Here is a 15312-nt window from a genome sequence, read left to right as displayed (position 1 = left end):
AAGACAAGTGTCGGATGCAAGAGTGTGGAGAGGGTGGGGAAATGGAGTCTTGGATCATCACTTAGTGGCCAAGGTAAAGCTGCAAAGAAAATGGTTGAAGAGACGAAGGGGAAGACAGGAGGAAACAGCTCCTGTGAGAAGAGTGGAGTTGCAAGATAGTGAGAAAATGGCAGAGTATAAGAGCATAGTGGAAGAAAGACTGGGAAGGTATGAGTTAGAGCAGATGGAAGGGGTGGAAGACGTATGTAAGATATTCATGGAAGAGATAGGCACCGCGTGTGAGGTGGTTTTTGGAATGAGGAGGAGATACAAGGGTGTGCAAGGGACAGCATGGTGGAATGATGAAGTGAAACGAACTGTGGAACAAAAGAAGACGGCATATAGTGAATGGCTAGCAAGTAGAGGTAGGGGAGAAGATGAGAGAGAGAAGAGAGAGGTATATGTGAGCAGGAGATGGGAGGTGAAGAGACTGGTGAAGGAGAGTAAGAAGAAAGTGGATGAAGAATTTAGGTGGAATCTGAGTGTGAAATGGAGGGAGAGTAAGAAATTGTTGTGGAAGGAGGTAAAGAAAGTAAGGCAGTGTGAAAGGGGAAATAGTAGGGGAGTGAAAGATAGGAATAATATCTTGTTGGTGGAGTAGAGAGAGAAATTGAGGAGATGGAAGGAGCACTTTGAGGATATGTTGAATGTAGAGAGTGAGAGCAGTGCGAGTATAAGTGGCTAGGGAATGACTGGGAGAAGAAAAGTTGAGTGGAGGGAGGAAGAGATCAGTAGGGTGGAAGTAGTGGAAGCAATGAAGAGGATCAAGATGGGAAAGGCCCCAGAAATTGATGAAATGTGTGATGAAATGCTGAGGTATGGGGGTGAGATTGTTGTGGAGTGGATATGGAAGTTGCGTAGATTGACTTGGGAAGAGGGAAGGTTTCCAGAGGACTGGAAATCAGGTATAAATGTTCGTTTATACAAAGGAAAAAGGGAGAGAGAAGTATGTGGTAATCATAGGGGTATTTGCCATCTTATTGTGACTGGAAAAATATATGGTAGAATACTCATTCATAGGGTTAGGTATATGACAGAGGAGCTAGTTGGAGATGAACAAGGGGGATTTAGGAAGGGAAAAGGGTGTGTAGATCAGATATTTGTTCTAAGATGTTTAGTGGAGAAGTATCTAGAGAAGGGAAAGAAAGTGTATGCTGCCTTCATGGACTTGGAGAAGGCTTATGACAGAATAGATAGGCAAGGTATGTGGAAGATATTAAGAACATATGGAGTGGAGGGGAAATTGTTGAGTGCCGTGAAGAGTATGTACGAAGGAGCTAGGGCTACGGTGCGAGTGGATGGTGAGCTGAGTGAGTTCTTTGATCTCAGTGTGGGTCTGAAACAGGGTTGTGTGATGTCTCCATGGCTGTATAATATATACATGGATGGGGTTGTAAAGTTGGTGCAAGGTAGGGCAGTGGATGTGGGGGTGGCTCTAATGAATGAGGGTGAGATGTGGAAGATTCCGGTGTTGCTGTTTGCTGATGATACAGTATTGTTAAGTGAAGATGAATGGGAGTTGCTAGGTTTGGTGAATGAATTTGGGACATTGTGTAGGAAGAGGAATCTGAAAGTTAATGTAAACAAGATTAAAGTTATGGTGTTTGCGAGGAATGAAGTCACAGAATGTACAGTGAGGTTGGATGGTGAGGATCTGGAGAATGTGAGTGCATTCAAGTACTTGGGTAGTGTGATGAGTAAAGTTGGAACGTTGGGGGATGAAGTGCTTGAAAGGGTACAGCAGGGAAGGAAGGTTGTTGGTTCACTGAAAGCAGTGATGAGAAGTTGGGAGGTGAGTATGGAAGTTAAAAAGTCACTGCATGATAGTATTGTGATCCCTACCCTGACGTATGGAAGCGAGGCGTGGACCTTGCAAGAGGGGAGCAAGTAAAGAGTGAGAGCAGTGGAAATGAGTTGCTTGAGAGGAGCATGTGGAGTGAAATGGAGGAACAGGTTGATGAATGAAGAAGTGAAGGAACGTTGTAGGGTGGAAGTGTATGTGGTTGAGAAGATTAGGAGAAATACACTGAGGTGGTTTGGACATGTGGAGAGAATGGAGAATGAAAGACTGACTAAGAGTGTGTATGTAGGTGAGTTGGAGGGAGGGAGAGGGAGGGGTGGACCAAGGATTAGGTGGAGGGATGGAGTTGAGGGGTAATGAGGGAGAGAGGAGTGAGTCACGGGGAGGGTAGTCAAATGGTGGGTGACAGAGCGACTTGGAGGCGTTTTGTCTGCGGCCACCCTTTGCAGGATTAGGGCATCCGGCTATAGATAGGTAGATAGATTTATATGTTTTATTTTTGTTTAGATGGTAATGAAGACTTATAGTATTAATATCAGTTGGAAATTAAATTTATAAAATGTGAATGTTCACCAATCTCTAGGAATGTGTTGTGCTTGAGTGGATTAATGGGTGTGGAGTTAATAATCTCTAGGAATGAGTAGTGGTTGAGTGGATTAATGGGTGTGGAGTTAATAATCTCTAGGAATGAGTATTGCTTGAATGGATTAATGGGTGTGGAGTTAATAATTTCTAGGAATGAGTAGTGCTTGAGTAAATTAATGGGTGTGGAGTTAATAGTCGAGGAAATCATCATCCAGGTCAGACTTCCCCACTGTCTCTTTTCTTCTTTGCAGCATATTTCTCCCAGGTTTCAGGCTTGCTAAGTCTTTTCCGTGTATGCACTGGTCATTCATTTTCCACAGGTGAATCACTAGAACTCATCATGTTGCATAAATCCAGGTAAAAAGCTGAAGTTAAAGGGCCAGCACCAGGAAGTGTACACTCCCTGGAGGTATTTAATGGCTACTGGTGCTCCATGGCACACATGGACTTGCATGATTAGTCGAGCGGCAGCATGACAACCCTCGTATCCGAGAAACGTGCTCTTAATGGCTGAAGCCAGCACCGTGTGCTGCCAGGAGTATGCCCATCTAGCTCTCTAAACCCAGACCTGATCACAGGTTCAATGCACTCCAAAACATGCAACTTCAGCTCCTGATCTACCTTATTGGAATGTTGCTTTTACCTTGGCCAGACTTACCACGTGGTAGAATAAGGCTTGTAGGGTAATTTCCCGTGAAAATCTGAAAATCACCAGGTTGTGGATTATGCCCCTCTGGCAGTGGGCATCTCATATTTCAGTTTTTGAACTTGCATAGCTTACACAGTTTATCATCTCAGACAACCTCTTGAAACAGTTGGCAGTTCACAGTTGCAATGCTGCAGGCAGTGCAGATTTTACTGCAGACAAAAAATCAACACACAGATTCATTCATGAGACTGAAGCTGCTACCCAGCTATGATGATGTCTTACTTGGGTTTAGTCGTCTTGCATCTTTGTCCTGACCCTTTTACCCTCCAGCAGGTGGGGTGAAGTAGATCCAGGAAACCATGAAAGTACAGTAATGGCATGAGGGAGAACTGTTGTTAGCATGTCCAGTGAAATGGACCAGACATTCATTCACTGATCAGACAAACCCCCAGAAATATTAGCTTCATCTCACAGGCCTTGACAGATTTTTTTTTTTTTTTTTTTTACCATCTTGGGAGAAATTTTTTCTAGTGAAGAGGTTAATGAAAGTTATATTTAAAATATCTCCATTTATGCATCTTCCTCTCCTGTACTGCTCCATCAGGAGCATAGGTGCCTAAGGCTTGGCTGCTTAATTAAGACATGTAAAGTGAGGGTGACCAGTTACAAATCCCTGAGTGGCATTGTGACCAATAAACCCCAGTCAGCCATTGGACTCTGTCTTTTGTGAACCACATCTGGACAGACCAGCTTAACCCACTAGACCACCAGTATAGATGGTAATTATATTGATTAGTTACCATTCATCTAGTACTATACAATAAATTGTTTCCTAGTGTGCCCTACAGGAAACTATTCTGCTTGCAACTTAGTTTGGGTATATGACAAAAGCACCACATTGTGACTAAATGAAGGTATTTTTTCTGGCTAAGATGCATCATAATTATTGTGTGAATAAGTGTACTGTTTTGTCACAAACATATTACTGTGTTTATTACATGATATACACTGTAGTTTGGTATTATCAACACTACAGGGGTATTTTACAGTACAGGCATGTTTTTGAATATTGCTTTTGCCACTGATGTCATCTACATAGTTTCTTATTTTTCCCCGGGTGCAGAGTGGATCTGCAAGAACACCAACAAACAGAACACAACAATGGACGTCCATATCAATGCAGCCACTGCCAGAAGTACTTCACCACCCAGAACCACATGGAGGTACACATGAGGCACAAACACACCCTCGGACCAAACCCATGCCAGTGTTCTGTATGTGGCAAGGTCCTCTCATCCCGTACTAACCTCAGGATACATATGAGGATACATAAAGGTAGGCTGATGTGGATGTGCTGGAAAGTTTTAAGTGGTTTGTCCATGTGGAGAGAATGGAGAGAGATATTAATTAGGGAAATGCATGTGAGTGAGGTGGAAGGGGAGAGAGGGAGAGACTGATGAGGATGAGATGGAGGGATGGGGTGAAGAAGTACAGTATTTTTTTTTTTTTTTTTTTAAATAATGAATGGAGGGAGAAAAAACAAAGAAAAAAAATAAGTCCATGTGCCTAAAGACATCCTCCATTCATAAAATATTTATAACAACTGGATTTGAATTGAAGTGGATTAAATGTTTGTGGGAAACAACTCCCAGGAAGTGAATTCCAGAGAGTAGTAGTTCTGGGGATAAATGAATTTTGATAAGCAGAGGTACTGCATTGCGGGGGGGAGAGAGTGTGAGTTCATGGGCACTTGCAGCTGCCCGAGTATTTCGGGATAAGATGTGAATGGGTGGCACAACTGAAGCCAGTTCGTCAGAGCACTTACAGTAAAAATATCAATAAAATAATGCTAAAGAAACAACATCTCTACGTACTGATAATGGAGGAAAGTCCTGCGTATTGGTAGGATTATTGATTAATCTGATGGCTTTATTTTGAAATTTGTCTAACTGCCTTAATAGAGCCACTCCACATCCACTCCACAGTGGTGAACAGTATTCGATCTGAGAACGCACTTGACTTTAGTATATTGTGGCCATCTGCTCATCGGTGAAGAACTCACGAACTCTCTACATAAGTCCCAATTTTGGGTAAGCATTTTTAGCAAGGGATTTAACATAAGCCGTCCAGCTTAGGTTGGGGTTTAGAGTAACACCTAGGATATCAGTTGTAGTGGATATGGGAATATTGACATCATTTAAAAGTATTTGAGAGTCTGAAGGATCCTTTCTGTTGGAGAAATTAATGTATTTAGTTTTCTGAGCATTAAATAAGATCAGATTTGTTTGTCCCCATTGATTAATTTTAGAAAGGTCCTGGTTCAGAGAAAGTGCTGTGTTTATTTGGGAATTTAAAATATCAAACTGTGTAAGGAGGTACTAAATGTGAAAGAACTATGAAGGGTCGAGTCTTCAGCATAAGAGTGTATTGGGTTGTGAGTGACAGATAGGAGATCATTTATATGAATGAGAAAGAGGGTTGGCACCAAAACTGATCCCTGAGGTATGCCAGCATTTATGGAATGAAACTGAGAATAAATTCCATCTACCATGACCCATATTTTTCTGTTATGAAGGTAAAAAGAAATCAGAGGAACCAGTGATGCAAGGCCATAGTGTGACATCTTAGACAATAAGGCCCAGTGCCATACTCTGTCAAATGCTTTTGATATATCAAGTGGTATTGTGTGTGTTTCACCGTGTTGGTCTGTTGTTTTGTTAATCTGATGGGTAAGAAGACAAAGGATATCTACAGTTGAACGTTCTTGTCTAAATCCATACTGCCAGTCATTGATGAATTTATTGATTTCTAGTTGCTTGATTATGTGTTTGTTAATTAGTGTCTCAAAAACTTTACCAAGAATGGAAGTTATTGCAATTGGTCTATAGTTTGATGGATCAGAAGTTGCCCCATTTTTAGGAACAGGGTGGATATTTGCTTCTTTCCAAGAGGCTGGAAAAGTTGGGGTATGGATGCATAAGCGGAAAAATTTTGTCAGTACAGAAGCCAACACTGAGGAGCAATTTTTAAGTACTATTGAAGAATTTCATCTGGACCAGTAGCTTTGTCTGCTGATAGATTCTGTAATGCAGCTTGTACATATCTGGTGTGAATCATGAAAGGAGATATTTGAGGGGAATCAAAATCAAGTACAGGAATATTGTGATTTCTATATTTAGGGTTGAGTTTGTTGAAAAAATGTCAACAAGAAGTTTGGCTTTTCCACGTGGGTCACTTACTAGATTTCCATTGGGGAACTGTAAAGGTGGAATGGAAGAGGTGTTAGTGAAGTTAGTTTTGAATAAATTAAGGGTTGACCAGAATATTTTGTTATCATTTGGGTTGTTTAGTAGTTTGTTAGCCTGTCCATGTAGAAAGTTTGATTTAGAAAGATTGATAATAATTTTGGCATGGTTTCTGATATTTCTATAATAGTTAAAGGCTTCTTTGGTTTTGGTCCTTGTATAAGTGTTATAGGCTATTGTTTTATGTTCTGTTACTCAAGCACAATTGTGGTCAAACCATTTAGGAGAATTACATATTTTTCTGTAACTGTGATGGGGAATTAATGTTTCCATGCCGACTTTAATGAAATCCTGTATGTGGCCCATGTGGAATTTGCATCTTGGGAGAAAAAGGAGATCCAAGGAACATCCATGAAAAAATTATGAAGTCCCTTCCAGCCTGCCCTGTCGTAGTGCTATTTAGTCACCATGACAGGTTCAGAGCAGGAGGGTGTGGTAGGTGTTAAAGTGGTGGCTTGAATCAGACAATGATCCGAGGGGGGATTTCACTTCAACATTATGTGAATTGGTTGTTAGAAACAACTTTTTTTTTTTTTTTTTTTTTTTTACTGAAGGGAGGGCAGCCAAAACAACTTTTTTTTTTTGTTTTTTTTTCTACTGAAGGGAGGGCAGCCTGATGGCAGAGTACATTATGATGTGAGACAGTTGTGGCCTCACACCCAGGTACTAAGGTCTCAAGCTAGAAATGGGTTGATTTATTTATTATTTTATTGTATTTTGTTTTTGTTTTTCATTTAAATAACATGCATGATCCAAAGTAGGCACTGGATGTGATTGTTCAGAATTTGAAGGTTAACTGACTTCCATAAATTCTCATATATTATGTTAGTGCATATAATGGATACCATCATGTGCAGTTGCAGACATCAACATTGGTCCACTAAACTACAATAAATAATGAGATAGTGAGCAGTAACTTTTGATAGCAGTAGTGTTTTTTGGAATCCAAGCAATATCTCAGAATTCTTTGAATGGAAGGAGGGCTAGACCAAGGATGAAGTACAGTAAACCTTTGATATAACGAACTATTTGAAGGGAGGGATGGGTCGCTATATCTGATAGTTCACTATATCCGAGGGTTGGTATTATCCAAGGGACTACCGAACCTAGGTCGCTATATCTGGGGAGTTGTTCTGTCCTACGTTCGCAGCCACAACCTAAACTTATTCTGTGAAGTTTTACATGGAGAATTCAATGGTTTATTTAGTTATACATGAAAATACCATCCTGTATGAAGTTGTACATATAAATGCAATACCTATAATAAGAATACAGTACTGGTGTAATGTAGCACTGTTACAGCACACTTACTGTGCCAGGAAAGGATGCTGTAGTCACCGTGGGCTGATTCACGAACTATCCCCCACATTTAGCATCTGTTGTTCACAAAATGCAGGGGAAGATTGGTCGCGATTTGGCCGTTCGTTATACAGTATCCGAAATTCGCAATACCGGGGTTCGTTATATCAAGGGTTTACTGTAGAGGGATAGGGTGGAGAAGTATATGAGGGATGGTGGTGTGAATTGGAGAGGGAAATGTGATGGCAGAGGACAGTGTGCCACTTACTGCATCCAGGATAATGGCATTTGGCCACAGATATTCAGTATACAAGTGCTAGTGGGCCATTTGGGCCCCTCGCACTTGCTCCTGCGCAGGGCTCTCGCATTTATGTGCTGTTCTAGTGTAACGTTGTCACTTGGATTTTTTACAGCTAACCAATTGATTGCGTTATTTGCAGCTTCGGGAATGGAACCCAAGTTGTCCGAACGCAAGTCCAAAATACGCACACAGACACATGGCTACTGCTACAGAATATTTTAGTTGTACCAATGGGCAAAAAATTCTACGATATTCTATGCTCGGCACCGGGATCGGCGTTTTTTAGTCGAAAGGTGATTGCTCATTAAATATAGTTAAAGGTTTTCAATCGTGATGAGACCATGTTTTTTCACATCAGCGAATTTTTTGCGATTTTTATGCCAATTTCGGTGCAATTTGAATGTAGTTTTGGCTGCCCAAAATACACACACACACACACACACACACACACACACACACACATGGGTACTGCTATAGTATATTAGAGGTGTTTGTTATTATTCACTTGAAAAGGGAATGATATTTTCGTGTGCAGCTGTACCTGCTGCAGACATTTATGGGAGCTCTTTTACATGTTTTTTTCTTTTATTTTACACTACCTGTATGAATTTTCTTGCAGGAGAACGACCATTTGAATGCCGTGTTTGCCGTAAGACATTCAGTCGTAAAGCGAATATGGAGATGCATCTTGTGTACCACACAGGAGAGCGACGCTTTACGTGTGAGATTTGTGGCCAGTCTTTCTTTGCCATTAATGCATTGAAAAGACACAACAAATTACACACAGGTGAGAATTTCAAACCACACTGTAGATAAATTGTGCAATAGTAGTTTTCCTGTATGCTTGGTGTTATAGCAGTAGAGTGCATTATATTTAGCTAGTGTGCTTTTACCTGATGGAACTGGACAACTCCCACAGCTTAAATAATATCCAGTAGCTACTAATATATGGTTATATTAAATTCATTTGAGCTTTCATCATGGAGTAGAAACAGATGTCCCTGGGCACTAGTCAAATTTATCTTTCAATCTGACTACGGTTAGCCATCAGCTGGACTGAAAGAGGTTTATGATATTCATCGGTCTAGAAAAAATATGCTGTAATTGTATTAATGACCTTGACTTGCACATGTACAGTAGTATACAGTAGGTTGGTCTCCAATTGCTAAGTGATATAGAATACTGCAACTTAGCCATTGGCCTGTATGATTGTTTAATCTGGGATTGGCTCTTACTGTATTTTGTTCTCCACTAGAAAATCACTGTAAGGAATGGATACCATATCTAAGTTCCATTGGAATCTGATTTTTCTAAATTACTTGTTGAAGAGCATACAGGATACAGTAATTGAACAGGAAGTGTTGAGAAAGCACAATCAGTATTCTGTAGTTAGGGAATGTAGAGTATGATAGTTGGAAGATTAAAGACACAGTAACTGAACTGTCAGTATTGAGAAAGTACTCAAGTCAGAGATTATAGAGAGCATGGTAATTGGAAGATTAGAGGCATAGAGAAGACAACCCTGTCTATTTTTCTTTTTCGGTACAGGTAGTGTTTTTCTCTTTCCATGCTTTCTAAGCCCTGGCCCACCTCATCCTTGAGTGAAAAATGATCAGGTTGATGATAGTATTATTTATTTTCCTTATGTACCCGTACCCTTGTTTTTGTATGACAGGTGAGAGGGACTATGCATGTGAAATCTGTGGAGCAACGTACGTGACAGGTACAGACCTCCGTCGCCACCGCCTCAAACACAGCCAGGTGAAGCCATATCCATGCCATATGTGTGACAAGCAGTTCACTCGCTCACATGATCTCAAGGTAATGCTGGCCTCTCTTTTTAGTTTCAGCTTTTGTACATTCATTAATCTCTAATATTTTTTCTTGAAATGTTGTTGTTGTAGCATCAGGTTCTTCAGAACATGTACCCAGCAGATGGCAGGCTGAAGTTGCCCATCTCCTGCAGGCCATCATCCTCGTTTTGGGAGATGGGGAAATGGTTGAGGGATATTTGTTTATCCAAGCAGCAGTCTCTTCATTATATATGTGCCACATAAGAAGGTGTCCTTCTCCACTGCCATCTGTATGAAACTTAAAATGGAGTACTGTACACATTTTTCAGTCTCATTTATGGCCAGTGTGCCTGTTTTTGACATTTAGGTCCCATAACTAAGAATTTGCCTTATGGCTGTTAACAGGTCCATCTGCGGTACCACAACAAGGAGCTGCGGTACGCATGCACCGTTTGCAACAAGCAGTTTGTGGAGTCTGGCAATTTCAAACGCCATATGAGACGCCATACAGGGGAGAGGCCGTACACCTGCATCATTTGTTTGCTTACATTTTCACAGGTGGGTGTACATTTATGATACATGGTGCAGTGTAGCACTGTCCTCCTCCTATCGGCTCTTAGTTGTGAAGCTCATAGGTCCCTATCTTTGGTTGCCTTCATTATTTACTTTTGAAAATGGCCATTTCTGTCCTGTATTGAGGACACTGGGCATAATTGGGTTAAGGAAACTGATAGCTTTGCCAGTGCTTAACCCGTTAGCTCCCAGGGTTCCTGTGTGAGGGATTGTGCCGGAAGAGTACTAAGCATACCGTCCTTTGCCTATCGGCTCATGGTCACGAAGCTCATAGGTCTCTACCCCGGGATTCCCTTTTTTGTTAACTTTTGGAAATACCTAGTTCTGTCCAATATTGAGGATGCTGGGCACATCTGGCTATAGATAGATAGTATTTTGCGCACCATCCTTTTACTTGATTTAATGCTACCTGTGGGTGATATTTGTTGCACTAAATGACAGCCAAAATGCTTCTGGTAGCTCAGGAAATTATTGACTGTGTTCAGTGGTAACCATATACCGTAATCAAATGTACATCTGATTATCTAGTAGGTTAAGGCCCTCCAATCCTTATGGAGCTCATATTGGTTTTGAATCCAAGGGGTAGTTAGGATTTATTGCTCTCACAGTGCTGCTCGGTGGAAAGCAACTGGTTATATCCATCTTAAATGTCTGCATTAAGTACCCAAGTCCCAGGCACCTGTGTTTCTAATGGAATCAATAAAGGATTTGATGATGGGTGCAATGGATGGTAATTTGAATATCTGCATACTGGTCTATTAATATTTCTTTGCAGGATGATGTATCTCTAAGTGTTAGTTTTATTGATGTTCTCTATTGCTTCCCCTCAAAAACTTCATACTGGTCATGACAGAGACCCGGGGATGCTTTGTTCATATTCTTATTTTTTATTCACTTATTGGTCCCCTGCTGGTGAAGCTGGTTGAGGAGTATTGGTTTGCACAGTTCCTTCAGCATGTCAGTACGTCAGTCCATCAGCAATTTCGTGTTTGCTTTGTAACTTTAACATGCATGGACAGATTTTTTATATAACTTCACACAATTGTTCTCCATACCATGACGGTGTTTTGTGCCCAACAGTCAGCCAATTACTCCCAAGGTCAAGGTCTCACTTGGGGCTCAAACAAGGTCATTTGCAATTTTTTATCCTCTCAGCAATTTCCAAATGCATGGACAGATTTTGATATAACTTCACATAATTATTCCTCATACCATGATGTTGTGTTGTACACTACAATCAGCCATCTACTCCCAAGATCAAGGTCATACTTGGAGCTTAGACAAGGTTGTCTGCAGTTGCATGTCCACTCTGTAACTTGCACGTGTGGACAGATTTTGTTATAACTTCACACAGTTGTTCCCCATACCATGATGGTGTGTTGTGCACAACAACCAGCCATCTACTTCCATAGTCAAGGCCACACTTGGGTCCCAGACAAGGTCGGCTGCTGTCCTACTGAACAGCCATACCTACATTCTTGTCAGCTCTGTAACTTCCACATGCAAGGACAAATTTTGATATAACTTCACACAGTTGTTCCCCATACCATGACGGTGTGCAGAACAACCAGCCATCTATTCCCAAGTCAATTACATGTTTATGGGTATCATCTGGTAGAGGACTTTGTATTGTGTGGCAGTACTGAATGCACTTGTTTTATACTTTTCTCTCATGCATTCTTCTTCCTTTTCCAGCTTTATCACCTGCATTTTGTTTCATGACATAAATCTTCAGGGGGCTGTCCATACGCTTATTGATTATTTATTTACTCCTTTTATATTTTGTGTGGTACTTGGGGGCGCTTACCATCCAGTCACTCGATGTAGTCCTGCTTTGGGTATCTGCCTTTTCCTTTCGTCCTTCCTTCCTCTTCTGTCATTCTTTCTTCATTCTTTCCGCATCCCTCTGCCCATGGATGACTTTACATTCCCTCTTCTGCCTTTCTTTCCTTCATTCTTTCCCCTTCCTTATGCCTATGGATGACTCTACACAGAGTGACAAGCCAAATGGTTTTCTGTACACCAGGAAACCATTTACTATGCCAGGTGGTAACCATATAACCAAATTATGGTGCCTGGTGGTTCAGTGGGTAATTAAGGTGCTCCAGTCAGATTGAGCCTGTGTAAGTTTATATCCAAGGGGAAGTTGACTCATGCAATGCCACTCAGGGATGACTGAGGCTGGTCACTCTCATCTTAATTGTCAGGACCAACTTGCCTAACCCTGGGCTCCTCCACAGCTCATGGGGCAACATAGGATTGGATGATGGATGGATTATCATTATGCTCTCTTTTGTCTTTCTGTCCTTCATTCTTTTCTCTTCCTTCTGCCTGTGGGTGATTCAACACTGAGTGACAAGCCAAATGGTTTCCTGTACACCAGGAAACCATTTACTATGCTGGGTGGTAACCATATAACCAAATTATGGCACCTGGTGGTTTAGTGGGTGATTACGGTGCTCCAATCGGATTGAGCCGGTGAAGGTTTATATCCATGGGGTGGTTGGGGTTATTGCTCACGTAATGCCACTCAGGGATGAGTGAGGCTGGTCACTCTCATCTTCAGTGTCAGGACCAACTTGCCTAGCCCCGGGCTCCTACGCCCCTCATGGGGCAACGTAGAATTGGATGATGGATGGATGGATGGATGGATTATTATTATTATTTTTATTATTATTATTATTATTATTATTATAATTATCATTATTATTATTATAAGCTTTAGCATTTGTAAGTTTTTTGCTGGAAAGCTGAGATTTGTGTGTTTCAGGTTCACCACTTAAAGACACATATGCGAACAAGTCACCCAGAAGAAACGGGTCGGGGTGAAGAGGAAGGGCAGGGGGTTGGGGGTGGAAGAGGGAGGGTGCCCCCAGTACACCGCAATCCCAGACTGGCCGCAAGACGCACCCTAAAACCCGCACACATGCCCAAACTTCTTGCTGCTCTGACCCACACCCAGCAGCACCCAAATTTAACATCTCACCCTCAAGGAGGAGGTGCTGGAGGGAGTGGCCAGGGGTTACACTCGAACCAGCCCATATCCCCACCGATAGCGCACACTGCCACCACTTCTGCCACCACCACCACTGCGGGCCCAACCACTCAAATCCCAGGTGGTGGAGGAGTGAACCATCCAGGCTTCATCCACAGTTACAGCCCACACATATACAACCACAGTGTCATGCCACATTATCCCTCACTGTATGATGTCTGTCAGGCACAGAATCCTGGCAATCACATTCCAATGCACTAGTCATCATGGGGACATTTACCTCTCCTGTACTCTATATTCGGCCATACAAGGGCATTCGTAAACTCCTTCAGCATTCATAAACCCCTTCAGTCTGATGTATTCATTTTCATTTTTGAAGGCTCCAACATGGTTGCATGCATCGAGCTTGGTCACCTAATGGCAGCTGTCCATGCTTCTCAATCTCTGACAGCTTCCCTATTTAGTCCCTTAACCCTGAGGTCACGCTCAATGACCTTGTCTCTGGTCTTTTTCTGTCTACCTCTCACTATCCTACCCCTAACATTAACACTTCTCACACTCTGCACCCAGTTATCTACCCCCATTCTCTCCACATGCCCAAACTATCTCAATTTACCTCTTGCCATTGCAACACCAATACACTCCAGTCCCATCCTTCCTCTCAACTCTTCTATTGTAAACCTAGCCCCATCCCCCAAGGCCTTGCACTCAAGGACGCATTGCACATCCACCTAATCATTGCCATTTCTGTATGTTTAAGCTTGCAAATATCCGTTTCCCTTACTGGCCATGTCTCACTGCCATACAGCATTACACCACATACAAAGATCCCTTAGCATGGAGGGAGAGCTCTCTCAGTGTCAGGAGAGGCAACAGCTCCCTGAACTTCTTCCAACCACTCCTCATTCTAGGCACAGAGCTAGCTCCTGCCCCACCTCCAGCACATAACATGTCTCCCAAATGACAAAACTCTTCCACACACTCAAGAGACTCACCATCAAGTTCAATCCTTTCATGCCTGGCAACATCCATATGCTCTCCCTGACACTGTGCACACATGAAATCAGCATTATCTCGGAGTCTACCTCTAATACCACTTCATTCATTATGCACCCACTTATCACAAACACTGCACAAGATGGAAATACTTTCCACACCCTTGTGGCAAATTGCACTTGGCAACTCTTCCTGTTCTTTGACAGCACCACCCCCAGCCCTAGATACCATCACTTTTGGTTTATCTGCATTTACTCTTAAGCCTTCGTGCCCCATACCGTCTCTCCACTTCCTAAATATTTCCCCCATCTCCCTTTCATTCTCTTCAACCAACACCAAATCATCAGCATACAACATCTCCCACCGGAAGCCATTTGCAAAGTCATGTGAGAGGGCTTCAAGTACCATGATAAACAGCACGGGGCACAAGACTGACCCCTAATGCACACTGACATTCATGGAAAACTCATTACTCAGATCTCCATTCACCCTTACCTGGATGTGAGCACCCACACACATGGCCATAACTACCCTAACCAGCCACTCCTCGATCCCAAGCTTTCTCGTTCACCTCACCACCTCTCCAGGGACTCTGTCAGAGGCCTTCCCCATATCAACAGATAGAAAGTACAGTTCCCTTTTCTTTCCTATGTATTTTTCCTGAAACTGTCAAACATTGAATATGGCATCAGTGGTTCCTTTGCCTGGCATAAACCCAAACTGCATCTCATCAATATTCAGTCTTTCTCTACTCATGCCTTGTAGAACTCTCTCCTTTACCTACATTATCTAGTCTAAAAGCTTTATGGCTCTATAATTTCCTCATTCCAGGGCATCACTCTTTTCCTTGTACACATTTAACACACTCTTCAACAATCATCTGGAACAACACACTCATATATACGGTAATCGTATTTATCAGGTCGGTGACTAACCTCACTCCTGTATCTCCTGAGGCTTTCAATATTTCAGCAGT

At 42.1% G+C, this 15312-nt stretch overlaps 1 protein-coding gene across 1 annotated transcript in view; it reads left to right on the top strand.

Annotated features, from left to right (window-relative positions):
• The window catches only part of LOC145394031 (uncharacterized), a 37440-nt gene extending 23816 nt beyond the window's left edge, over positions 1 to 13624 (top strand). Inside the window, exons 8-12 of the mRNA XM_080268001.1 lie at positions 4198 to 4409; positions 8599 to 8766; positions 9655 to 9800; positions 10178 to 10330; positions 13116 to 13624. Of these exons, the coding sequence (XP_080124127.1) occupies positions 4198 to 4409; positions 8599 to 8766; positions 9655 to 9800; positions 10178 to 10330; positions 13116 to 13601 (1165 nt within the window). The 3' untranslated portion in view covers positions 13602 to 13624. The remainder of the gene's footprint in view (positions 1 to 4197; positions 4410 to 8598; positions 8767 to 9654; positions 9801 to 10177; positions 10331 to 13115) is intronic.
• The last annotated feature ends 1688 nt before the right edge of the window (positions 13625 to 15312 follow it).

Source organism: Coenobita brevimanus, chromosome 26 (genome assembly GCF_032717465.1).
Source record: "Coenobita brevimanus isolate Jiangsu-jjx chromosome 26, ASM3271746v2, whole genome shotgun sequence".
Classification (NCBI taxonomy): Eukaryota; Metazoa; Arthropoda; class Malacostraca; order Decapoda; family Coenobitidae; genus Coenobita; species Coenobita brevimanus.
This window is presented reverse-complemented; position numbering and strand designations above follow the sequence as displayed.